Raw genomic sequence first — 25,293 nt, 5'->3', positions numbered from 1 at the left:
AAGAACACATTTAGAATTTCTGAACACATTATGATAATTATATTCAACGTGCAAAACTATCACTATCTATATCAATGAACACAATAACAAATGATCTTCTATAGATAATCAAGTACTAATAACTCTATATGTTCTGTTACACTTATTATTAATATTACATGAGTTATTGAGCAAGTAATGATCGTCGTGTACTACAGACATCGCGTAGTACGACAATGATAAACATTGTGTACTGTTACCATTGTGTAATATAACCGTACAGTACTTATGTGTCGGTGACTTTGACGGTGACGTTCTACGACCATGACCTCATATGGTTGCACGCACCATGCTGCCCTTCAAACATGGCGTTATATGACATCCCCATAGCGATCTATGACCGTGTTTACTATCAACATGGCGTACTATGACCTCGGCGAACTTTGCTGCATGCCATGACCATGGAATTCTATAGTGATTTGTTATATATTGATATTCAGTGTTAAGAGAGAAAAACTCGTGAATATCATCCCCTATAACTGTATCTGTGCCTCAAATTACAGTTTCCGGAGAGCTACATAAACAATTTATACAAAATATATTCAGGAAACATTGGACACATCTCCAGCTAGTCGTCTTAGATAACTGTTAGTTTTCAAGTAACCATGGAGACGAGTTGCATTTATCAACTTTGTCGGTACTAGATGACAAATTAAAACCATTCAAAATTTGAACATCTCAACCAAATCTTGAAAACATATCGCGCAAGTAGACTTTTAGTGTCTTTTGCCGTGGTTTAGATTCTTCATTTTTCTTTTTCCAAATTTTACCATGTAAACGATTCGTAAAACCATCACATTATAGTTTCTAAATCAGTCAATGAAAACCATTCACGACATCGTCATATCAAATTATTGGACAGAACATGACTTTTGATAGTAAATGTGCATTAACACATATAGTGTGGATCAAAGACATATGTAAATAATACACAAAATAATTATACACCTGTGCGTGAGGTTAGCCTACATGTAGATATAAGGAAATACATAAATAAATATATACAAAATCGACTTCAGATGCGTACATTAAAAAAACATCAACAGCTATCATTTGCATAATCATAAACGTCATAAAGGACAAATATTATATAAAGCAAGCATTATTACTATTGCTTAAATGTTAATACTACGATATTATTTACTCCGTCTTGTCTATGGCTAATTGATTACAAAATGTAATAATTTTAATACATTTTACTTCATTCTTTCATCTCTTTTATATACAATTTGTGCTTATCTGAAATATTAAGAGACGGAAGACTAATCGAAATAACATGTTCTATCAGTGACTGAAGGCACGAAAATGCAGTCGGTATAGTCTGGCTTCCACAAACTTTTCAATTGATGTCTGTATTACTGCTTAGAGAAGATAGAGCCAATTCATATCTAAACTAGTTCATTGTTGTGTACATAAAGAGCTTTATATCGAATTTTGATCAATATATATTGACTCCGGTATAAGGAAAAGATAAATTATAACAAATATTCAAAAACATAAAAAAAAACATATAATGTGCTTTTGATTTTTCCTTAATGAACAGAAACAACGTTCAAACAGGTGGGCGACATCCTTCATGGGTACAACAGTCAATCATGAAGGCCAAGTTATGCTACACCTACAAGTTCATAGAAGGAAAAACATGTTGTATCATACTACGTGTTATCGGTGGAGACGACCAATGTGGAGGCCCTGCTGGTTTTTGTTTGTTGTTGAGACATTGAGGAAACCTAAATTAATCTGGAGTCCCCATTGTAACACTGGGTGTGTCTGCAATGTTTTTTCTTGTTTTTCTGACCTTTCATTTTTGATACAGTACTTATGAAATAGATTTGCATATATTAAACACCCATTCCCATTTTAATTATCAGGTTCCAGTGCTCAACCTGGGAACGGTAATAGACTTATTTGTATTAAACTGAATCTCCTTGTCGCAGTGATGCTAAAGAAAAAAATTAGAGGGCTAAAAGGAAAACTCCCAAATAAGGAGGGGTTTCACATTAGTCGCCTTTTATAAATCATGCAGTCGATACATTAGACAAAACAAATACATTGTTAACAACAACGAAAGCGGAAACTATATTTAAAACGAGTTAATTACTGTATAACATCACGATCTTCTTCAGGCAAAGCTTAAGCTGTCTCGACCTTCGCAATATACAAATTGTAATTGTTTATAATATTTTTTAGGGGGTCCAATGACCGCTGGAAAAACCAAGTTAAAGATAAAATTATGTATTCGTTTCAAAGACGATTGTAGGCGATCTACTTATTGTCAGTTCTAATCAAGCCACTGACAAAATTCCAAATGCCCCATCCCAGTTGCGCAGCACCTTTGATCATTGTAAATACCGCGGCTGATTTTGACATTCTGATACTTAAGTTCATATCGTTGTCGTATTTACGATCCAAGTCCTTTGACTGTTGTATAATACGTCGGTCACGGTTTTGTAAGCACACCTGCTGCTGATGTGTGCCATCTTCAGCTTGTTCTTTGTATTGCTGAGCTTCTGTTTCGACGGTTCTTAATGTTTCCTTCATCAATGCTAATTCTTCATCTTTCAAATCGCTGTCATGTAACTTTTCTTCCAACATTTCCTTCTCTGTAGTGCAGTCGCGTATTTTTCGCTGCAGTGAATACTGTTCAGCTTTCAAACGGTCGAGGTCCTTTTGAAAATCCTGCTTCAGATGTTTTATCAATTCTTCTTTTTCTTTCTTCTTTTCCTGGTCTTTCTGACGCCTTATATCTTTTTCCCTTTCAAGACATTTTTTCTCGGCTGCCTTATACATCTCATTGGTGTAGTATTTGCCGTTACGTTTCTCAACAAGGTCATTGATTTGTTGCATCAGATTCTCGGCATCGATGGCGCGAGACTTATTGTCTGGGCTATTGTCGATAGCAATACAACGTCTGTTGCATTTTTCTCTAATTTCATCAAGTGTAGGTGGTATTGTCTGCAGGAACTCTTCAAACGATTGTTGTCTTTTTTCTAACGCATCTCTTCCTGTAAACACTAAGATCATATGCTTGAAGACATCTTCTCCAAACAGGTCAGCAAAATGTTTGACAGTGTCGTTCTCCTCGGGAGTAAACCTCCCTGCCTGAAGAACGAGAAGAAATACGTGAGGTCCCGGTAATGACATGCTGATACATCTAGCAACTTCCTGCAGGACTTGCGTGTTTGGTTTACTTGTATCAAACACTCCCGGAGTATCGATTAAATGGATCTCTTGTCCAAACCTGATAGCTTTAACTTCTTGACATGTCTCCGTCACTGATGAAGCTGAAAAACAAGTCTTGAAAGCCTCTTCATCTAGAATGGTATTACCTGTGGAGCTTTTCCCAGATCCGGTTTTACCGACCAATACAATTCGTATAGCCTGTCTGTTGTCGCCTCTGACGGACTCTGTGAAAAACGAAATAAACAGAGTATGTGATACCATAATATTTCAAAAGGAAATCACCGATATATAGATGAATACATAAAAATTGCACAGCAAGAACTCTAGCATGTGAACGTTTTTCGATCAAAAACTGTTTTGGCCTTTCCATTGTGCTGTTGGAGTAATCGGGAACCAATCATGGCGAGATGACAAATTCAAATTATGACAGAAGTCACGAATGGTTTTCGATTTACTCATGTCACATGCCTAAACCGGTTACCATGTAAAACAACATCGTTATCGCAAAAAATGCTGCTCTACCATTTGAGAAAACAGTTTAATGTTCATCATGAACCGAACGAAACCACAGGGTTAATGAAATACAAATTTCTTTCTTGTTATGTACATATATGCATTAAACAAAAAAATATAAGTGTATGGAACACAGTCGCTACAACGCATCGTGGGATCTGTTTGAACACAATTGTGTTGCATACCATCGTAAGTGTGAACAAAATGTAACTTAATAATGAGTTGTTAATTTCTATCATTAATATGCCAAGTAGTTCATTTGGACAAACCTTATTGATACTTCGAGGGAGTGATACATAGGGATTATAATTAATGCGGAACGCCCTACTTTTAATTTTGATAATTCAAGTTGCCACCCAACTCTTGACGCCCCACGTTTGACTTTAAGGTTTGGGGGGAAATAGTCCTGCTGTATCCCACTGCATGTCGTAAACGACGACTTGTGTGGGACCCCTGCTGAATCGGGGTGCTCTTCTAATGGGACGTTGAAGAAACCTAAATAGATCTGCATACCCCAAAACTGCAACATTTGGTATTTTTATATTTTCTCTCTGTCTCGCCCGGCAAGACACTGAGTTTGACATTAATGTTGAACGTCCGCCCAATGTGGGTAAGTTAAGGGTTATGTCCCCTTGCAGTCCTAAAATATGTTATTCCCTGCTTAACATGCGGTATTTAGGGTAATTGCACAAACTGGTTCACCCGTTGTAAGTATAATGTGACCGGATGGAATACTGTGCTTTGTGCCTTCGCCATGGTATTTCATTGAGGTAGCATTATTAAGTCGGAATCAGATTCGAGCTATCCCAAATTGGCAAATACACCAAAATACCCTACCTCCAGCACACATACACACATGTATGCATACATAACACACAAAGAGGCATGTCCATTAATGACATTTATCCGTTGATATGACGTCACACACAGCACAACCAAACCAATCAAATTGCCACCGCGGCCAATGACTTCCTGGAACAATAACGGTTATAGCTTGATTTCTACCGACTTTAGCTTCTGATTGGCTGAGAAAAATAAGATGATAATTCAAGTTCTCTTTGACCAACTTAGTTGATGCCCTTTGTGGTAAACAACAAACTTCAATGTTTCGGAATTAAAAGTTTAATAAGTTGGCCTCTGATTGATAGTACATTAATCCAAGTAAGTTGAGTTCTGCTGGGCCGACTAAACACGATTTATTGCAATGCTTCATTTGTAATTGTTAGGATAGGTTGGAGGACATAATTTACAATCTCTGTTTGAAACTTACTGCATGTGTACGACAGCTGATAATATTTTAAACATACTTTTATAAATTTTCGCAACCATTGTCATTCCTTAATATTAGCGATGTCAAACCATTCAAATTTTCGTTACTGCTTACTCCAACAATCTTCCGATCGAATAACCGGTCATTTGGTCGATTTGGAAATATACATGCAGGGTTGACAATAGAACCGGGGGCGGTATACCGGAGTACACTACTATATTACATTGTATTTCCCTTTCGACCATTCACATGGTGGAACCGGGCCTTAGGTTAGCCTTTAGCTAACAGTCCTATTTTCAGAATGTGTCATGGTATAATTAATTGATGTATATATACATGCAATGCTTTAATCATGACAATATATCCCATAATAAAAAAGCAAAAGTCATTTTACCGTTTCAACGACAACGGTCAATATAAACGGCTAGAAAATCAAGATTAACACTTTCTCCCCTATGTTACTTTAGTAAACTCTACCATGCATTGATCTGGATAATTCCATTATGGTCTACAGTGGTGAAAGGGTTAAATCATGAAAGCTAAAGAAAAAAACAAGACCATGGTTTTGGTTTCTCAAAAATCGTTCAAGAAATTGGCTGGCAGCCAATGTAAGTTACCCTACATATACTTCAAGCGCTACTTACCATCACAGAAGAGAGCTGGGCGCTGTTCACAGCCTGTACTTTGTACAAACGTTGTATCAATGGAACAAGCCTGGTGCAGCATGTCTTCAGTGCAATCTTTTGGTAATGAGGAAAGATTTTCATTACTGTTTTGTAAACTATAAGAATGATTTTTAGTGTTAAGACTTATATAGGTACAAGTTTGTTGATAGCTTGGTCCTGAAATGTTAAAGCACATTTGACACTATATTGGTTGTGTGTAAAGTTTTGATACAAACAAACGTACGTTTTTCATGTAAACGTCAATATCAATTCAAGTTAAGCAAAACTGACAAGTTTCAGTTTTCTATACTGGTGAATTGGAACTGGACCCGGTAGCTCAAATGGTTGAGCGCCTGTCTAGAGTTCGGAGGGTACTTGATTCGAATCCCAGTCTGGCCATGCATTTCTCTTTCTTCTATTACAAAATTTGCGAGCTTGTCCAACCTTGTTTCAAGTACTGGGTGAATGCTGGGCAAGGGCATACCCGAATCTGGGTTGTAAACAAGAGGCCCAGAGGGCCTATATCGCTCACCTGGATACCAAAGCAATCATGGCAAAATATTCTCCAAATGAGATCCAAGGGAATATGCCAAACCCCAAGGTCAATCCTTTCAGCATATCTGTATTAGATTTTTCATGCCCAGCAATATTACATATGGTTATGGGGTGGGGATCTCAACTGTTTCCAAGCTGTGACTCAGAAACCAGGTCCCTAGGGTTTTGGCCAGACCCCAGGATCAATTCTAATATCATGACTGCATTTGTCTCTTCTTGCCCAGCATTTGTATATATAGTTTTGGGGTGGGGATCTCAACCCTTTCAAAGTTATGACCCATGGGTTAAGTCTGCAAGGGTGGGGCAGACCCTGGGGTCAATTCAAATATCATGATATCATTCGTCTCTTTATGCCATGCAACAATTGTATATATAGTTTTGGGGTGGGGATCTTAACCATTTCGAAGTTATGACTCAAGGGTTAAGTATCCAAGGGTGGGGTAGTCCCAAAGGTCATCCTGGAAGCGTATGTGCATTCATCTCTTTATACTCAGCAATTGTATATATGGTTATAGGGTGGGGATCTCATATGTTTCCAAGCTGTGACTAAGAAACTAGGTCCCTAAGGGTTCGGTCAGACCCCAGGGTCTATTCTAATATCATGACTGCATTCGTCTCTTTATGCCCAGCATTTGTATATATAGTTTTGGGGTGGGGATCTCAACCGTTTCAAAGTTATGGCCCAGGGACTTTGTCTCCAAGGGAGGGGCCAGACCCTAGTGCCATCCTGGAAGCAAATGTGCATTCTTCTCTTTATACTCAGCAATTGTATATATGGTTATATGGTGGGGATCTCAACCATTTCCAAATAATAAACTTTCTTGGCCCCACCCTTAGCCCGGGGGGTCAGCCCCACTGTTTGTAAAATTTTGAATCCCTGCCTCCCATGAATGCTTCCCACCAAATATGATCGATATCCATGGCATAGTTCTTCAGAAGAAATCGTTTATAGCAATATAGCCAAATTGCACCGTTTTGGCCCCGCCATCAGCCCCACCATTTGTATAATTTTGAATCTCCACCACCTAGGGATGCTTCAAGTCAAATATGGTTGATATCCATCTCTTAGTTCCAGAGAAGATGTCACTTAAAGCAATATAGCCAAATAACCCTTTTTGGCCCCGCCCTTCAGCCCCCTGGGGGGTCAGTCCCACCATTTGTACAATTTTGAATCCCTGCCTCCCATGAATGATTTTGATTAAATATGATTGATATCCAGTGCATAGTTCTACAGAAGAAGTCGTTTGTAGCAATATAGCCAAACTGCCCCCTTTTGGCCCCTCCCCTCAGCCCCCTTGGGGGTCACCCCAACCATTTGTACAATTTTGAATCCCCACCACCTTGGGATGCTTCCAGTCAAATATGGTGATATCCATCTCTTAGTTCCAGAGAAGAAGTCTCTTAACGCAATAAAGCCAAATTGCCCCATTTTAGCCCCGCCCCTCAGCCCCCTGGGGGGTCAGTCCCACCATTTGTACAATTTTGAATCCCAACCACCTAGGGATGCTTCCAGTCTAATTTATTTAAATTCCAATCAGTGGTTAAGAAGAAGAAGTCGTTTAAAGAAATTGTTGACGGACGGACGACGGACGACGGACGCCACGGTATGGCATAAGCTCACCTTGGTCCTTTGGACCAGGTGAGCTAATAATGTTGTCTTTGGGTCGAATAATTACAAGAAAGAAGGAAGAATGAAGCGGAACCGGGCTGGGTCTATGGCCGGCGACCAGGTAGCTCAATATAAAGATAGAGCGTCCGTTAAGAGTTCAGAGGGTCCGGGTTCGAATCCCAGTCTGGCTGTGCATTTCTATTTCTCCTATGACATTGGTGAACTCTGCTATAGAAACACTAAGTTCAAAGTGCATCCGTTGCTGTTAAATATTCAGGTGGATTCGCTGAGTTGAGTAAAACACGTCCTCGTCCATATTCAGAGACTTTAAATGAGGACTGACAATGTAACTTTCTATCTTTCACCAACGGCCTGCACAACTACAGACTCTAAGGCGGTGATAGATAACAAGTATGAAAGATGATAACACTCTGAGTTAAAATAGAAGATAGAACACGGACTTGCAGAGGGAAAGAGGTTTCAATACATTAAGAATACATTGAAATGTTTACATTTTTTGTTTATATACCATTTATTATAGATATATCATACAGACTTATGTTTTAAATTGTGAGATCTCATAACATCGATTAGTATACTTACTTTCAGAAGAGTCCAATGTAAGAACTTTCGTAATTGTCACATCAGCCGGTATTCGTGAGTCGTCACAGTGGTCCAATAGATGTGTAACACACCGTTCTAAGTCATTCTTGTTTCTGTGGTCCAGAACTGTGTCATACAGAATGTCATCACTGAAATCAGGAAATATCAGGGCCAATTCCTCCTTTAAAGAGACCTGAGCACGCGAAAGTTGTTCTTCGAATTCCATCTTTCACATCTGAAACAACTAAAGTGGAAAGGAATTATTCGAACAAACAAAAAGACTTCGGAGAAATGTTTTTGACAGATGCAATGTCTGTTTGTTGTTGTGTGATTTAACGCCCTCGCAACAGCCAGTGTCATATGGGTGCTTAGGGAGATACAACAGCCAGTGTCATATGGGTGCTTAGGGAGATACAACAGCCAGTGTCATATGGGTGCTTAGGGAGATACAACAGCCAGTGTCATATGGGTGCTTAGGGAGATACAACAGCCAGTGTCATTGGGTGCTTAGAGAGATACAACAGCCAGTGTCATATGGGTGCTTTGGGAGATACAACAGCCAGTGTCATATGGGTGCTTAGGGAGATACAACAGCCAGTGTCATATGGGTGCTTAGGGAGATACCTCTTGAAAGAGAAAGTAGATCGAAAAGGAAGAAAGCAGGAAAAATTTGAAACGAAAAAGATCCCGTGTGTTGCAATGTGTCAACAGATCAATTTTGGTCTCTTTCAGGTCGTCTTGTTAGAAGACATTGAAGTTAAAACCCAATTCTGCAGCGGCACCACATTAGTCGCCTCTAACGATACACATGCGTAGCATACAACAGTTCTGTTATTTGATTTTTTGTATGAAACCAACCCCAATTCTGAAGGCGGCACAAAATTCGCCTCTTACGATTAGGAAGTGGGTTACAGCAGGTCAAATCTTTCGCGAATTAATGCAACGTCTTTGGAAGGTGGCCATTGCTCATAAACACATTTTAACAGCACTTAACGGATAACTTCTTATAAACTACATGGTTTTGCAAATTTAGTTATAATGCATAGGCAATACAACCCACATCTGTTCACTGAACATCTCAAATAATATGAGTGTTTATTGCAGGGAGTAATATTTCACGACGGTGTTAACCCTAGTGAAATACAATTCTTCCAATTCATATATGTAAGAGTGTGGTGTAACACCTTTCAAATTTTACAATACTGATAAAAACAACAAAGTTATTATGAAATGACACTTGGTTCATTAGACCACAGGTACAGTTCAATTGTAACAACAACTTGTGATCACTGATTAGACACTCGTGGTTCTAGACACAACAAAACCCACGCTGAAATCACAATAGCGTCGCTGTGACTCTAATGATTCACTGGATACAAAAATCTTAAACGCTCACCTGGTTTACCACCTCTCTGTCCGTTCATTCCAAATGGTATGGGGGAAGATATGCTCTGATATATTAGTGTTGGTTTTAATACTAAGTTAATGTTCTGGATTGGGAGCTAATATATATCACCTGTAAACAATCAGTGTTATTTAGGGTCGTTTTTGTGACATCATATTTGATTTATTATTAGCAACACGTACTAATGACGTAAACATTAATATGAACTGACCTTCCCGGAATTGAAGAGAAAGTATAATAATTTTATATCCGTCATTTAAATACCTATTGATTTTCGTTTGTGGTAGATATTTAACCTGTGCTTAAACCTGTTCAAGAAATGTTAAGTAATCTTGTAAGTACTGTATTTTTCCTAATTTCAAAGGCCTTTTACACTTAGACTATGAAGGTCTTAACACAAGAAACTGAATGATGTTTGTTGGTAGGTAATTACATTCAGATCGATTCAGTAATTCGTGAAGATGATTCATTGAGATTTTCCTTTTTTAAATGCTTCTGTAAAATGAAACTGTTTCGATTTGAACGAGAAAAGCATTAACATAAAAAAAATCTAAAGTTCATAACTAGATAAAAAAAAATATCTGTTATCAGTATGTATTTTACCTCCCTCGTGTAACACCTACTGAGACCTACGCACTAGATCTTACAATGACTAACTATCTATTTTTAGGACATTTTGCTAAACATTACGCGGTAAATGCGTCATCGATACAAGCGGAGCGCATTAAATGTGCACATACACCCACACATCACAACAACTATAACGAAAGGTAAAATTGGATTGGTAGATAGGGTTCCAACATGAAAAGAGGAAAGATTTACACGAATACCCTTGAAAATATGACCAGGAAGTGTAGATCACGATGCAAGCACACCATATTTTTAGGAATATATTTGGCCTGCAATATATTTAAAGTTGATCATATTTGTGGCGTGAAGGTTTCACAGGACACATAATTTGTAACCACTTACCTTGTTCTTCGCCGTTAATTCCAAATGATTTTTCAGGTTCTAGATCAGAAGCGCATAAATGATATGTAAACAGCCTGTGTTTCTCAGGGTGATTGCTGTGACATCAATTTTGGTCTGTTGTTCTGTCGTAAGGAATAAGGTCTATGATATATAGATATAGATAACTGACTTTAGGCTGTTATCAGTAACGTGTTTGTTTTACATGTATATGTAAACATGTGTGTAAGCTCTGGGGTTTTCCTGAACAACACAATATTTCTTGATGTGCCAGTACCAGTCATATATTCCGTTTTTTGGCGAGCGCTTATGCAAAGCTTGTCATGAGTAATCTATTTTGAAACTATAACAATCAGACAATGAAGGCATTAACGATTTTAAGTTATGTGGAAATGAAGATACACGCATATAATTCTTTAGAATTAACATGTTTTGACCTTAACTTGATCAACATTAAAGCATAAACTGATGGTTACTATGACGGCAAATTTAGATACCTTACTTATTCTCCAATTTGATATGTGTATTACCCTTGGTCTGTTGCTTGTGGTTTTTTTTAAGACTGATCAAATAATAAAAAATGCATGAGGATGGTTAATAAAATGACTGCATACCATGAATTGAAAAGTTTGAGAAAATGCTGCATACTATGGGAAAATCAGAATAAAATCTCGGAGAGGTGCCGTACACTTATTTTTTACATTGCCTCAACGTCCCTACTTTGAACAATATGCGATTTAATTCACATGGTTGTTATTAAAATAAACAAATGTTGAAAAAAGAAAAAAAAGGGGAAAAAAGAGGCCCAATGGGCCTGCATCGCTCACCTGGTATAAATCTCACTTGTAAACTTAAGAAGTGATCTAAAATAAAGCTACAGGCAAAATATTAGTATTTATGATTAAAATTCATTCAAAAGACCCTGTTATGGTTTTATTTTAAAACATTTCACCCCTGTGATTGAAAGTCGAACAAAGGTATTATGTTGAACAAATTTTATAGCCATTCATCTCATGACGCAACTTGCAAAGTATCAACATCCTGGGACCCATGGTTATTCAGAAGAGGTTGTTTAAAGATTTTAAACAAATTTGACCCCAGTGACCTTGAATAGAAGTCAAAGTCATTAACTTTAACAAACATAGTAGTCCTTGATCCCAACATGCTACTGACTAAACATCAACATCCTGAGCCTTTTGGTTATTTAGAACAAGTTGTTTAAATATTTTAAACATATTTGCTCCTTGTGACCTTGAATATAAGTGAAGGTCATTCATTTTAACAAACTTGATAGCCCTTCATCTCAGCATGCTACTGGCCAAATATCTTCAGCCTGGACATTTTGGTTATTCAATAGAAGTTGTTTAAAGTTTTAAACATATTTGACCCCTGTGACCTTGATTATGGGTGAAGGTCATTTATTTGAACAAACTTGATAGCCCTTTACCCCAGCATGCTACTGGCCAAAATTCATCACCCTGGGCATTTTGGTTATTCAGAAGAAGTTGTTTAAAGTTTTAACATATTTAACCCCTGTGACCTGAATATGGGTGAAGGTCACTCATTTGAACAAACTTTGTAGCCCTTCATCTCAGCATTACACTGGCCAAATATCATCCACCTGGGCATTTTGGTTATTCAGAAGAAGTTGTTTAAAGTTTTAACATATTTAACCCCTGTGACCTGAATATGGGTGAAGGTCACTCATTTGAACAAACTTTGTAGCCCTTCATCTCAGCATTACACTGGCCAAATATCATCACCCTGGGCATTTTGGTTATTCAGAAGAAGTTGTTTAAAGTTTTTAACCTATTTGACCACTGTGACCTTGAATATGGATGAAGGTCATTCATTTGAACAAACTTTGTAGCCCTTCATCTCAGCATGCTACTGGCCAAATATCATCACCGTGGATATTTTGGTTATTCAGAAGAAGTTGCTTAAGGTTTTTTCAGACAATTGACCCCGTGACGTTGAATATAATTGAAAGTCATTCATTTTAACAAACTTGATAGCCCTTCATCTCAGCATGCTACTGGCAAAATATCTTCACCCTGGACATTTTGGTTATTCAGAAGAAGTTGTTTAAAGTTTTAAACATATTTGTCCCCTGTGACCTTAAATATGGGTGAAGCTCATTTATTTGAACAAACTTGATAGCCCTTTACCCCAGCATGCTACTGGCAAAATATCTTCATTGATAGCCCTTCATCTCAGCATGCTACTGGCCAAATAGCATCACCCTGGACATTTTGGTGATTCAGAAGAAGTTGATTAAGTTTTTTCAGACATTTGACCCCGTGACCTTGAAATTGAAGGTCATTCATTTTAACAAACTTGGTAGCCCTTCACCCAAGCATGCTACTGGCCAAATATCATCACCGTGGATATTTTGGTTATTCAGAAGAAGTTGCTTAAGGTTTTTTCAGACAATTGACCCCGTGACGCTGAATATAATTGAAAGTCATTCACTTTAACAAACTTGATAGCCCTTCATCTCAGCGTGCTACTGGCAAAATATCTTCACCCTGGACATTTTGTTTATTCAGAAGAAGTTGTTTAAAGTTTTTAACATATTTGACCCCGTGACCTTGAATATGGGTGAAGGTCATTAATTTGAACAAACTTGATAGCCCTTTACCCCAGCATGCTACTGGCAAAATATCTTCATTGATAGCCCTTCATCTCAGCATGCTACTGGCAAAAATCATCACTCTGTGCATTTTGTTTATTCAGAAGAAGTTGTTTAAAGTTTCAACATATTTAACCCCTGTGACCTGAATATGGGTGAAGGTCACTCATTTGAACAAACTCTGCAGCCCTTCATCTCAGCATGCTACTGGCAAAAATCATCACTCTGTGCATTTTGGTTATTCAGAAGAAGTTGTTTAAAGTTTTAAACATATTTGTCCCCTGTGACCTTAAATATGGGTGAAGGTCATTTATTGGAACAAACTTGATAGCCCTTTACCCCAGCATGTTACTGGCCAAATATCTTCACCCTGGGCATTTTGGTTATTTAGAAGAAGTGGTTTAAAGTTTTAAACATATTTGACCCCTGTGACCTTAAATATGGGTGAAGCTCATTTATTTGAACAAACTTGATAGCCCTTTACCCCAGCATGCTACTGGCCAAATATCATCACCGTGGATATTTTGGTTATTCAGAAGAAGTTGCTTAAGGTTTTTTCAGACAATTGACCCCGTGACGTTGAATATAATTGGAAGTCATTCATTTTAACAAACTTGATAGCCCTTCATCTCAGCATGCTACTGGCAAAATATCTTCATTGATAGCCCTTCATCTCAGCATGCTACTGGCAAAATATCTTCATTGATAGCCCTTCATCTCAGCATGCTAATGGCAAAATATCTTCACCCTGGACATTTTGGTTATTCAGAAGAAGTTGTTTAAAGTTTCCACATATTTAACCCCTGTGACCTGAATATGGGTGAAGGTCACTCATTTGAACAAACTCTGCAGCCCTTCATCTCAGCATGCTACTGGCAAAAATCATCACTCTGTGCATTTTGTTTATTCAGAAGAAGTTGTTTAAAGTTTTAAACATATTTGTCCCCTGTGACCTTAAATATGGGTGAAGGTCATTTATTGGAACAAACTTGATAGCCCTTTACCCCAGCATGCTACTGGCAAAATATCTTCACACTGGACATTTTGGTTATTCAGAAGAAGTTGTTTAAAGTTTCAACATATTTAACCCCTGTGACCTGAATATGGGTGAAGGTCACTCATTTGAACAAACTCTGCAGCCCTTCATCTCAGCATGCTACTGGCCAAAATCATCACTCTGGGCATTTTGGTTATTCAGAAGAAGTTGTTTAAAGTTTCCACATATTTAACCCCTGTGACCTGAATATGGGTGAAGGTCACTCATTTGAACAAACTCTGCAGCCCTTCATCTCAGCATGCTACTGGCCAAATATCATCACCCTGTGCATTTTGGTTATTCAGAAGAAGTTGTTTAAAGTTTTTAACATATTTGACCCCGTGACCTTGAATATGGGTGAAGGTCATTTATTTGAACAAACTTGATAGCCCTTGACCCCAGCATGTTACTGGCCAAATATCTTCACCCTGGGCATTTCGTTATTCAGAAGACGTTGTATAAAATTTTCAACCTATTTGACCCCTGTGACCTTGAATATAGATATAGAAGTTCATTCATTTGAATACACTTTGTAGCCCTTCATCTCAGCATGCTACTGGCAAAAATCATCACTCTGTGCATTTTGGTTATTCAGAAGAAGTTGTTTAAAGTTTTAAACATATTTGACCCCTGTGACCTTAAATATGGGTGAAGGTCATTTATTTGAACAAACTTGATAGCCCTTTACCCCAGCATGCTACTGGCCAAATATCTTCACCCTGGGCATTTCGTTATTCAGAAGAAGTTGTATAAAATTTTCAACCTATTTGACCCCTGTGACCTTGAATATAAATATAAAAGTTCACTCATTTGAATACATTTTGTAGCCCTTCATCTCAGCATGCTACTGGCCAAATATCATCACCCAGGGCATTCTGGTTATTGAGAAGAAGTTGTTTAAAGTTTTAAACATATTTGACCCCTGTGACAAGCATGCTACTGGCCAAATATCTTCACCCTGGGCGTTTCGTTATTCAGAAGAAGTTGCTTAAGGTTTTTTCAGACAATTGACCCTGTGACTTTGAATATAATTGAAGGTCATTCATTTGAACAAACGTGGTAGCCCTTCAACCAAGCATGCTACTGGCCAAATATTATCTCCCTGGGCAATTAGGTTATTGAGAAGAAGATGTTTATTTTTTTTTTTTACATATTTGACCCCTGTGACCTTGAAAATGGGTGAAGGTCATTAATTTTAACAAACTTTGTAGCCCTTTATCCCAGTTTGCTTCTGGCCAAATATTGACACCCTAGGCCTTTCGCTTATTAAGAAGAAGGCGTTTAAAGTAAAATATTAACGCCGGACGCCGGACGGCGCGCCAAGGCATAAGATCACTTGGCACTTCGTGCCAGGTGAGGTAAAAAACCGGCTATTTCATTCTTCAAAATAGAAATCAACACTTTCGATCAGTTGTAAAATTGACTACATGAATTACAACACATATGTAGATATGGCGAAGAATTATGTGCTTCATTTTGAATTTGCCTATTAAACGATGTTTGGCATACTATATTCCAGGGTTACAGAGAATGAGAGTGAGCGTTTCCCCTAGAATAATTTCAAGGATATAGCTTACTTTGTAGACAATTTCCCATGACTGGACCGTAATTTGAACGGTTGTTGAGTCTGCAATGGGTTGACTTCAGATACTTTCGTTATTTACAAACTTTTTCTTTTCCTTCTTATAAGTCCTTCCATTACCAGCAACTTCTACATACCTCAGAAAGAACTGAAGTGCATGCACTACATAGAACCTACACGATATTTTTTTACCTTGCGAAGCCTGATATTCATCGTTTGATTTTGCTTTAGTTTCCATGTGATGGTTTACCATGAGGATTTTCAATATTGCATGCTTATAATTTACTTTATTAAAAGTGTATGTATGTAGATTAATCTATTGTTACATCACGTGATCAATTTATGATTATAATTCTCTTGTTTCTCTTTATCCTAGATTGAACTAAAAATACCCTGTGATGACTATTGAAACTAAAACGATGTGAGAAATATTACGTAGATTCATAACAGAATTATTTACACAGTTGAGGCTGTGAACCTTTACTACTGTGAACGTTTAAAGTTTTTACTACTAACATTATTCTATTAATAAATGTTGATTGATGTTTAAATCAAAGTATCGTTTGTTGAATGGTATTCACATTCTACCTCTATCAATTGTTTTTGTCGTAACCTTGTATCATATGTTGACTGCTTGCTTGTCGTAATACATCTACAAAGTCATCATTATGCAAACCATGCATCTTTATTACAATTTGTATTAATAAGATAGTACAAATATAAATGAGATTCAACCTAAATTACCAAAGTTTTATAAATATTCATACCCTATTCATAAATGTTAATAAAATGTTTAATAGTAATATACAAGTCTATGTGTATGTTCATACTTTATTCCCTGAGTTTACAGATATACCTACATTGTACCAACTAATGTTCGTTCAGGTAAACTATATTTTAATGATATCCTTATCTAGTGCAATATATTTACCGGGGTTCCTACAGAGAACTCCATTTAGACATACAAAACTGTTGAATTTCGCTATGGTTGAAATATAGTCGAGTCTAGCGTAATGCATAAGATGGACAACAAGTGCTTACCAGCCTGTTACACAACCTTTTAACACCAATTGAATAAAGAGTTCTTATCCCACCCGAGGCCTTAAATAAATATGGCCTCTTCACTACTGACGTTTGAATGCTTCCGCGTAAACAATGTAGTTCGTCCTGACAAAGATTAAAACGTTTTCACAGTAAGGATAATATTTTATCTCCAACATCAGGAATCTAACAAAAACAAAACAACACATATAACGACAAAACAGACTTTTTTTGTGCGAGTGTTTAACTTGCGTTGACGCGGATGAATACATCGCTGTGGAAATATTCCACGAAAAGCCGCATTGATATTTGACCTTTACACAAGCTAGTGTCTTAGATACGGTATAATTGTTGATTTTCTCAGGGCTAATACTCCGCGGAAGTCCCGATCAGCAGTAACTTCGCAGTGATTTAATTTTGTGCAATATATGTGATTGGATTTATTTTACTTCAAAATGACACTGATCAAATCGCGATCATATCTCACCTTTGAAAATACTCTCACCTTTGAAAATACAAAGCTTCACTCCAAAAATAAACGTTGATGCTGCCGCCGCCAGATAACGATGTCTTTGTCCCGCCTTTGTGTCATCTGCCGAAGGAGAGACATATATGGAACGTTAATAGTATCAAATTTAGATGGGTTACGGCAAATGCTAAATTTAATATTTAAACAACCAGGCTTTGTCACAAACATTGTACTCTAAATGAATGTATACTCCAAGGAAAACTGTTTTAATTCCTTCTTTACATGCTGCAGATATATGAAGGCTCAGAGACCACTCAAAACATTTATTTTCAAATCATATAATTTAGAGAAACCCTCATTCACCTTTACCAGTAATTCAATATCATTGACAATAGATTTTTACACATCTTGGAAAATTGTGTTTATGTTATCCTATTTATAAAAAGAACATCTCTGAAACTCGATATCTTAAAATCAACTGTAGTAGATATGTTGCGCATGTAAATTGGTCAATAAGTTTGGAAGAGTAGAGTGCTTTCATCTTTACTGATTATAGCTGACATGTCGTTCATAACAGAAAATCTTGATATGTACTATCTAATACCAATGTTCAGAGTAGTAAGTCTTTTTACTCGTAGATAAATTGGAGATCAAATCCCTCGTCACTCATTTTTTCTTGATAAACTTCATCAAAACTTTCACTCTGCGCCACTGTGAAAAGGTTCTTCCAATCGCCGATCATTCCTGAATTGAAAAAAAATCTTAAAAAATAAGTATGCTTTAGCATTTGACGCAAAAAGAATATTCTCAGTATGAAATAATATTTTGACTAAATGAACTACATTTCCCATAGACGGTAACAATATTATTCTTTGATGACATTAGTAGGTGGTTGAAGCCGTTTCCATTGGCGTAATTATCATTCCTATCATAACGTTAATATCTTAGAGTTTGCGTCCGTGATTGGAAATAATTACAAATAATTTGACGTGAATTTATAAAGTCGGTGAATTCATACATGAATCGGACTTTAGCGCTCATACTTAAGTATGATATGCTCGGCAATTTTCAATTTTAAGTCCAAGTAAAACTGTATTGTCCAAGAAAATTCCTATGTGCGACATGCGTGACTGATCTCTCTTATTACCTTGATGCATTAAGAATGATTTCATTATTTCTCAACAATTAATTTGATTGATATTGGTGAGATTTTCAATGTTTTTTTTATAAAGGAATGCCACCAAATAAGAATTATCACAGTTGTATTGCCAAAAGGATATCGATGAACAACATAAGGTATGTCAATTTGCTCCATTTTAAATGACAAAAATAAACCCAACTAGAAATATGTCAAAATGACATAAAAGTCACCGCATCTCCTGCATGATCATTTTCAGATAAATCATTGACCAAGCTACAGCTGATACATTTCCACCTGTCAATCAAAATGGTAAACAATGAACAGGTGTAAATACATACACGCTGTTCAGGTAGCCATTCCAACACATGGAATTAATAATATTTTTCAAACTCGAACTTTTACCATTATCGGCATGGATGTCGCGTTGTGAATTCCTGCCGGTTTATAGTATCACGCGACCTTGACTCTTTTCGGTACACAAACTTGCGAACTGTGTCGTTTTGACACATTTCTACTGTCAAGATTGAAGAGTTCAGCATGATTTTACCCATGAACGAAATTTTAACCACAGAGTGCTAATTACGATGCAATTCTTCGTTATGTTTCCCCATACGTGGTATTTATCAATTCACAACGTAATGTCCTGAAAAGTTGGGCCTACTTTACTCGAGTTTACTTATCCGATTCTATCGTATATGACTTAAACTTTCAACTTTTCGTAATAGTTAAATTGGCAATGCAATCAGGGGTTATTCAACAAAATTTAGCAGCTTCTTGCTGCGAGCATATTTCAAAATTCCGAAACTCATCGAAAAATTTACGCTAAATGGTCGCGACCAAGGACTGGTTTTGGATTGTTCTTGAGTGTCGTGTTCACCCCTTTCTTGACACTTCATTTTTCCTTAAAAAACCAAAGTGCGCACTATACGCGAATATTAACGGTAGTCGTTGGTCAGAAATAAAATATCTAAATCAATCAATAGGAATTTATAATATATCAGTCTACCCCTTTGGGAACCTCAAAGGTGCCTGATTCATACTTGGAACATCTTTAGGTTATATGCAATTCCTGTGTAAAATTTGGAACGCCTTTAGGTTTTATGCTATTCCTGTTTAAAAAGGAAATCGATATCTGAGTTTTCCAAGAGCTTGTAATTAACGCCTGGTATATTCCGACAGAAGCAAACACACGAAAGCATTCACCGCGAAAGGCAACAGATGTCAAAATCCGTGACTGAAACCGACATAAATAGTCCCCGCTGGGGTTTCCCCATTCTTGTAATTTTTCGAATGTGAAAATAATTTATACTATCAAATATATGCGTTGTTGGATTAGGCAGGTGGTATTCAAAAGATCTGATAACCATGAAAGTTGTATCAGAAATAAATATATATAAATCAAAAGGTATGTCCATGTAAAGTGGATAAGTATAGAAAATACGATAATAAACGACCGACTTGTTATTAATGGTAAATTATAAACATCCGTCCGCCTGAAAAATTGTAAGAAGGTAGAAAGGCCCAGCGATCAGTCTTGTGTACTTGTTGTTTGAGTGTATATTTGCCTTCGCAAGAACTTATTTCTTTATTATCTACTAGATATATCTTTGACAACAGTAATTATGACAGGGGCTTCATTAGAAGAGAATGTTTATCCACTTGTGCTTATTTGTCCTTTCATGTTGATACTGAGGTATATATACCAGTATTATTTTCTTTTTTACACATAAAATAGAAAAGAGTTTACCTTTCCTATATATTGGCAACCTTTCATTAGCATTAATGCTTGTCAAAAGTACATCACCATCCCCTTCGGTAGTGGAAAGCTGCTTTAGGTTTTCAATGACACTGCAGTTTCCACTTTTCTCAGAAACGTATCCTCATAGTCGACTTCCAGAAAGTCTGCTATTCGCCCGATATTTCTATATAAATTCTGAAACAAGACATAGAATATGCATTTCTTTACTGTACAGCAAAATGTAGGATTATTTCGTTTCAATTATAACTTCAAATTAAATATACCCGACCCATTACAGTTTGATTTGTATTTAGGATAAAATGGCTTAAATATTTTCAAAACGTTGTTGTTGATATGGAGGAATAAAAAAATATTCGTGGTAAAATATGCAACTTTTAACAAGAGGCCCAGAGGGCCTGTATCGCTCACCTGGATACCAAAGCAATCATGGCAAAATATTCTCCGAATGAGATCAAGGGAATAGGCCAATCCTTGTAGCATATCCGTACATGTATTATACCCTTCATGCCCAGCAATTTTATGTATGGTTATGGGGTGGGGATCTCAACTGTTTCCAAGCTTTCACTCAGAAACTAGGTCCCTAGCGTTGTGGCCAGACCCCAGGATCAATCCTAATATCGTGACTGCATTTGTCTCTTTTTGCCCAGCATTTGTATATATAGTTTTGGGGTGGGTATCTCAACCATTTCAAAGTTATAACCCAGGGGTTAAGTCTGGAAGGGTGGGGCAGACCCTGGGGTCAATTCTAATATCATTGCTGCATTCGTCTTTTTATGCCCAACAATTGTATATATAGTTTTGGGGTGGGGATCTAAACCATTTCGAAGTTATGACCCAGGGGTTAAGTCTCCAAGGGTGGGGCAGTCCCCAAGGCCATCCTGGAAGCATATGTGCAATCATCTCTTTATACTCAGCAATTGTATGCACCGTTATAGGGTGGGGCTCTCAACTGTTTCCAAGCTGTGACTAACAAACTAGGTCACTAGGGGTTCGGTCAGACCCCAGGGTCTATTCTGATTTCATGACTGCATTCGTCTTTTTATGCCCAGCATTTATATATATAGTTTTGGGGTGGGGATCTCAACAGTTTTAAAGTTATGGCCTTAGCACTATGTCTCCAAGGGTGGGGCCAGACCCTAAAGCCATCCTGGAAGCAAATGTGCATTCTTCTCTTTATACTCAGCAATTGTATACCATGGTTATATGGTGGGGATCTCAACCATTTCCAAGTAATACACTTTTTTTGGCCCCACCCCTTAGCCCGGGGGGTCAGCCCCACCATTTGTATAATTTTGAATCCCTGCCTCCCATGAATGCTTCCGACCAAATATGATTGATATCCATGGCATAGTTCTACAGTAGAAGTCGTTTATAGCAATATAGCCAAATTGCCCCCTTTTTGGCCCCGCCCTCAGCCCCACCATTTGTATGAATCCCCACCACCTAGGGATGCTTCCAGTCAAATATGGTTGATATCCACCTCTTAGTTCCAGAGAAGAAGTCGCTTATAGCAATATTGCAAAATTGACCCCTTTTTGCCCCGCCTCTCAGCCCCCTGGGGGGTCAGCTCCATCATTTGTACAATTTTGAATCCCTGACACCTAGGGATGCTTCCAATTAAATATGGTTGACATCGACTTCTTATTTCCAGAGAAGAAGTCGCTTAAAGCAATATAGCCAAATTGACTCCTTTTGGCCCCGCCCCTCAGCCCCCTGGGGGGTCAGCCCAACCATTTGTACAATTTTGAATCCCCACCACCTAGGGATGCTTCCAGTCAAATATGGTTGATATCCATGGCACAGTTCTACAGAAGAAGTCGTTGGTAGCAATATAGCCAAATTGCCCCCTTTTTGCCCCACCCCTCAGCCCCCTGGGGGGTCAGTCCAATCATTTGTACAATTTTGAATCCCCACCACCTAGGGATGCTTCCAGTCAAATATGGTTGATATCCACTTCTTAGTTCCAGAGAAGTCGCTTAAAGCAATATAGCCAAATTGACCCCTTTTGGCCCCGCCCCTCAGCCCCCTTGAGGTTCAGCCCCACCATTTGTACAATTTTGAATCCCCACCACCTAGGGATGCTTCCAGTCAAATTTAGTTGAATTCCAATAAGTGGTTAAGAAGAAGAAGTCGTTTAAAGAAATTGTTGACGGACGGACGACGGACGGACGGACGGATGGACGACGGACGCCACGGTATGGCATAAGCTTACCTTGGTCCTTCGGACCAGGTGAGCTAACAATAGATATCGAAGAAATGTAGTAAAAAATAACAATTGTATAAAGTTCATCATCTGCAAGTTGGAACCAGCATGTGAATTAAACCATAAAAATAAGACATGTATACCAGTTTACTTCGTGAAAGGTGAGGGCGCTATCTACTAATCCACCTGACCATCTTATTGTTTGGTTTCTTGTAGTGGTGACTGACCGCGAAAGGGTGAAGGAGGGGTGCTTAACTCGAAATATTCATCTTTCCGACAATTAGCATCCAAATGTCAAAAAAAAATTAAAAAAATGCATCGCCTTCTTTGTCTTTTGAAAACTAAAGAAAGAATCTGAAAACACAAAAAATATTTCACCGACATATTTCTTTATATACATATCACTTACCGTGATGTCCCTGGTTACGCTGGTTTTCAGTCTTGTCCGTTCGACAGGAACTTTTTTTGTGATTCATTTTCTCAGTGCTGCTTCTTTGTTTATGGTTGGTTCATACATAATACTAATATTAAAACCTGGCTACGCAATATACATAAAAAATCGTCAGGTCGTAAGGAGCTATGCCATCGCAGCTAGGTGCACATTAGCTGTATCGTTCTATATTTTTCGCCGTGGTTACATAGCAGACGACACAAGCCCCTGTGTTCCTGAGACTAGTGTTGTTGCGCCGTGGTTACATAGCAGACGACACAAGCCCCTGTGTTAATGATGCTAGTGTTTTTGCGCCGTGGTTACATAGCAGACATTGTTTACATTTTAATAACATACATATTGATTTATCAGTTTTGTTAGTAATAATTTCTTTACTATTTAGTGCGACATACTTCTCTCGAAGCATGTCAACAAATTCCTGTACACGTGTACAGTACAGCTACGCTTTGTATGTAAGACACTATTTTTGATGAAATTTATGAATTGTTCTACCCTTAAACTGGCAATAGTAATTATATCAAGTGCTTAAACACCAACAAATAATGCCGAAATACCAAATATGTGGTCTGTTTACAATAATCTAAGACACGGGATTCCGATATTGTTACCTGTATAAAAATACCTGAGGACGCGTCATAATAGTGCACGGTTGGATGCGCGCACTAGCGTAACATAGCTTTAGGGAAATAGGCATAGCAACCCGCCATATCTCTTTGCTAGATTTATATTTGAAAATAATTTGTTGTCGGACTGAAAGTACAAGCACGTACTACTGTACAATCGCTGATGATTACGTCAAGAGACCGACATGGAGTTACCAAAGACTGATTTTTACATGAAAAAGTAAGTACATTTACAACACCTGGGGCAGTCTCTGTTGAATTAGTTTTCGAGCCCAAAAATCGTCAGATATCAGATATGTTGACGTGCAAGACGATCAGAGTTGATACATGTATGTGACAAATTATCCAAAAGTCGAGGGAAAAAGCTTGAGACGACCGTTAAAAGCCCAAGCCATCTTGGATATGGTTGCTAAGGCTAGCAACCATCTTGGATCCAAGATGGCGGACTTCCGTAGCAACCCACCCCCACATCGACTTTTAGTCTCAAAATACAACCTTTAAGGGTATATAAACACATGTATTTCACTAACGTTATGAGTTCCGATTTACTGGGGAAAAAAATCTACACATCAGTCATAACTTTTGTGTGTCAAATAACAGCGGTACTGGTCGTAATATCTGCTTCTCTATTCTGTCTGACGCACGATTGTAAGGACAGAGAGTTATGGATTGTTTTACTAGCGTCGTGCCTGGGGGTTGTAATACCGGCACCGAAGCTGAAGACAATGAACAACGTGAATCTACGCAATGCAGAGAACATATAACTTACAGCTGGTCAATATACTTACAATTTACAGGCGAAACATTAGTAAAACATTCGTCTTCAGAGCGACGATTCCTTAGTAGAAATTTTTGCGTAACTGACTGCGAACGTGTACTAAAAAAGGGGATTGATTTACCGGAACGTTCATCCGTAAAAGCGTATCTCGCAGCATATGAAATTCTAGATCTAAATTGCTAGTAATACTATAAAACAGTCAGAATTCAACCAATCAGATTTAAGTAAGTAAAAGTATCAGCCAATGTCCATATTTGTCCACTATCTGTCCCTATTTGTCCATATCTGTCCTCTATCTGTCCATATCTGTCCATATTTGTCCACTATCTGTTCATATCTGTCCACTATCTGTCCATATCTGTCCACTATCTGTCCATATTTGTACACTATCTGTCCATATTTGTCCACTGTCTGTCCACTATCTGTCCATATCTGTCCACTATCTGTCCCTATTTGTCCATATCTGTCCACTATCTGTCCATATCTGTCCATATTTGTCCACTATCTGTTCATATCTGTCCCCTACCTGTCCACTATCTGTCCATATCTGTCCACTATCTGTCCATATCTGTCCGCTATTTGTCCATATCTATCCATATTTGTCCACTATCTGTCCATATCTGTCCACTATCTGTCCATATCTGTCCACTATCTGTCCGCTATTTGTCCATATCTGTCCATATTTGTCCACTATCTGTTCATATCTGTCCACTATCTGTCCATATTTGTCCACTATCTGTCCATATTTGTCCACTATCTGTCCATAT

At 37.8% G+C, this 25,293-nt stretch overlaps 1 protein-coding gene across 4 annotated transcripts; it reads right to left on the bottom strand.

Moving 5' to 3' along the window:
- LOC110458287 (immune-associated nucleotide-binding protein 9-like) lies at window positions 1-23,018 on the bottom strand. 4 transcript variants are annotated; one of them, XM_021509924.1, is made up of 8 exons: window positions 22,818-23,018; window positions 20,460-20,645; window positions 18,166-18,315; window positions 17,608-17,694; window positions 10,815-10,936; window positions 8,438-8,681; window positions 5,650-5,745; window positions 1-3,446 (listed from the first exon to the last, which is right to left on the bottom strand). In XM_021509924.1, the coding sequence occupies exons 6-8, from the start codon at window positions 8,661-8,663 to the stop codon at window positions 2,305-2,307; spliced, it is 1,464 nt and encodes a 487-aa protein (XP_021365599.1). In that variant the 5' UTR covers window positions 8,664-8,681; window positions 10,815-10,936; window positions 17,608-17,694; window positions 18,166-18,315; window positions 20,460-20,645; window positions 22,818-23,018; the 3' UTR covers window positions 1-2,304. The 4 variants fall into 4 exon arrangements, with proteins under 4 accessions (XP_021365599.1, XP_021365598.1, XP_021365597.1 ...); XM_021509923.1 differs by having other exon boundaries at window positions 18,176-18,315; XM_021509922.1 differs by having other exon boundaries at window positions 18,204-18,315.
- Window positions 23,019-25,293: the final 2,275 nt, after the last annotated feature.

This window comes from Mizuhopecten yessoensis, unplaced genomic scaffold, assembly GCF_002113885.1.
Source record: "Mizuhopecten yessoensis strain PY_sf001 unplaced genomic scaffold, ASM211388v2 scaffold9535, whole genome shotgun sequence".
In the NCBI taxonomy this organism is placed as follows: Eukaryota; Metazoa; Mollusca; class Bivalvia; order Pectinida; family Pectinidae; genus Mizuhopecten; species Mizuhopecten yessoensis.
Note: the sequence above shows the minus strand (reverse complement) of the source record. Positions and strands in the feature narration are given on the sequence as shown.

What these genes read in the sequence shown, in the direction of transcription:
- LOC110458287 (XM_021509924.1), bottom strand. Translation starts at nt 8,663, where the DNA reads ATGGAATTCGAAGAACAACTTTCGCGTGCTCAGGTCTCTTTAAAGGAG. An exon ending in TACATTGGACTCTTCTGAAA is followed by an intron (nt 5,746 to 8,437) that starts GTAAGTATACTA and finishes CATTACCAAAAG; the next exon opens with ATTGCACTGAAGACATGCTG. An exon ending in CCCAGCTCTCTTCTGTGATG is followed by an intron (nt 3,447 to 5,649) that starts GTAAGTAGCGCT and finishes CGTTTTTCACAG; the next exon opens with AGTCCGTCAGAGGCGACAAC.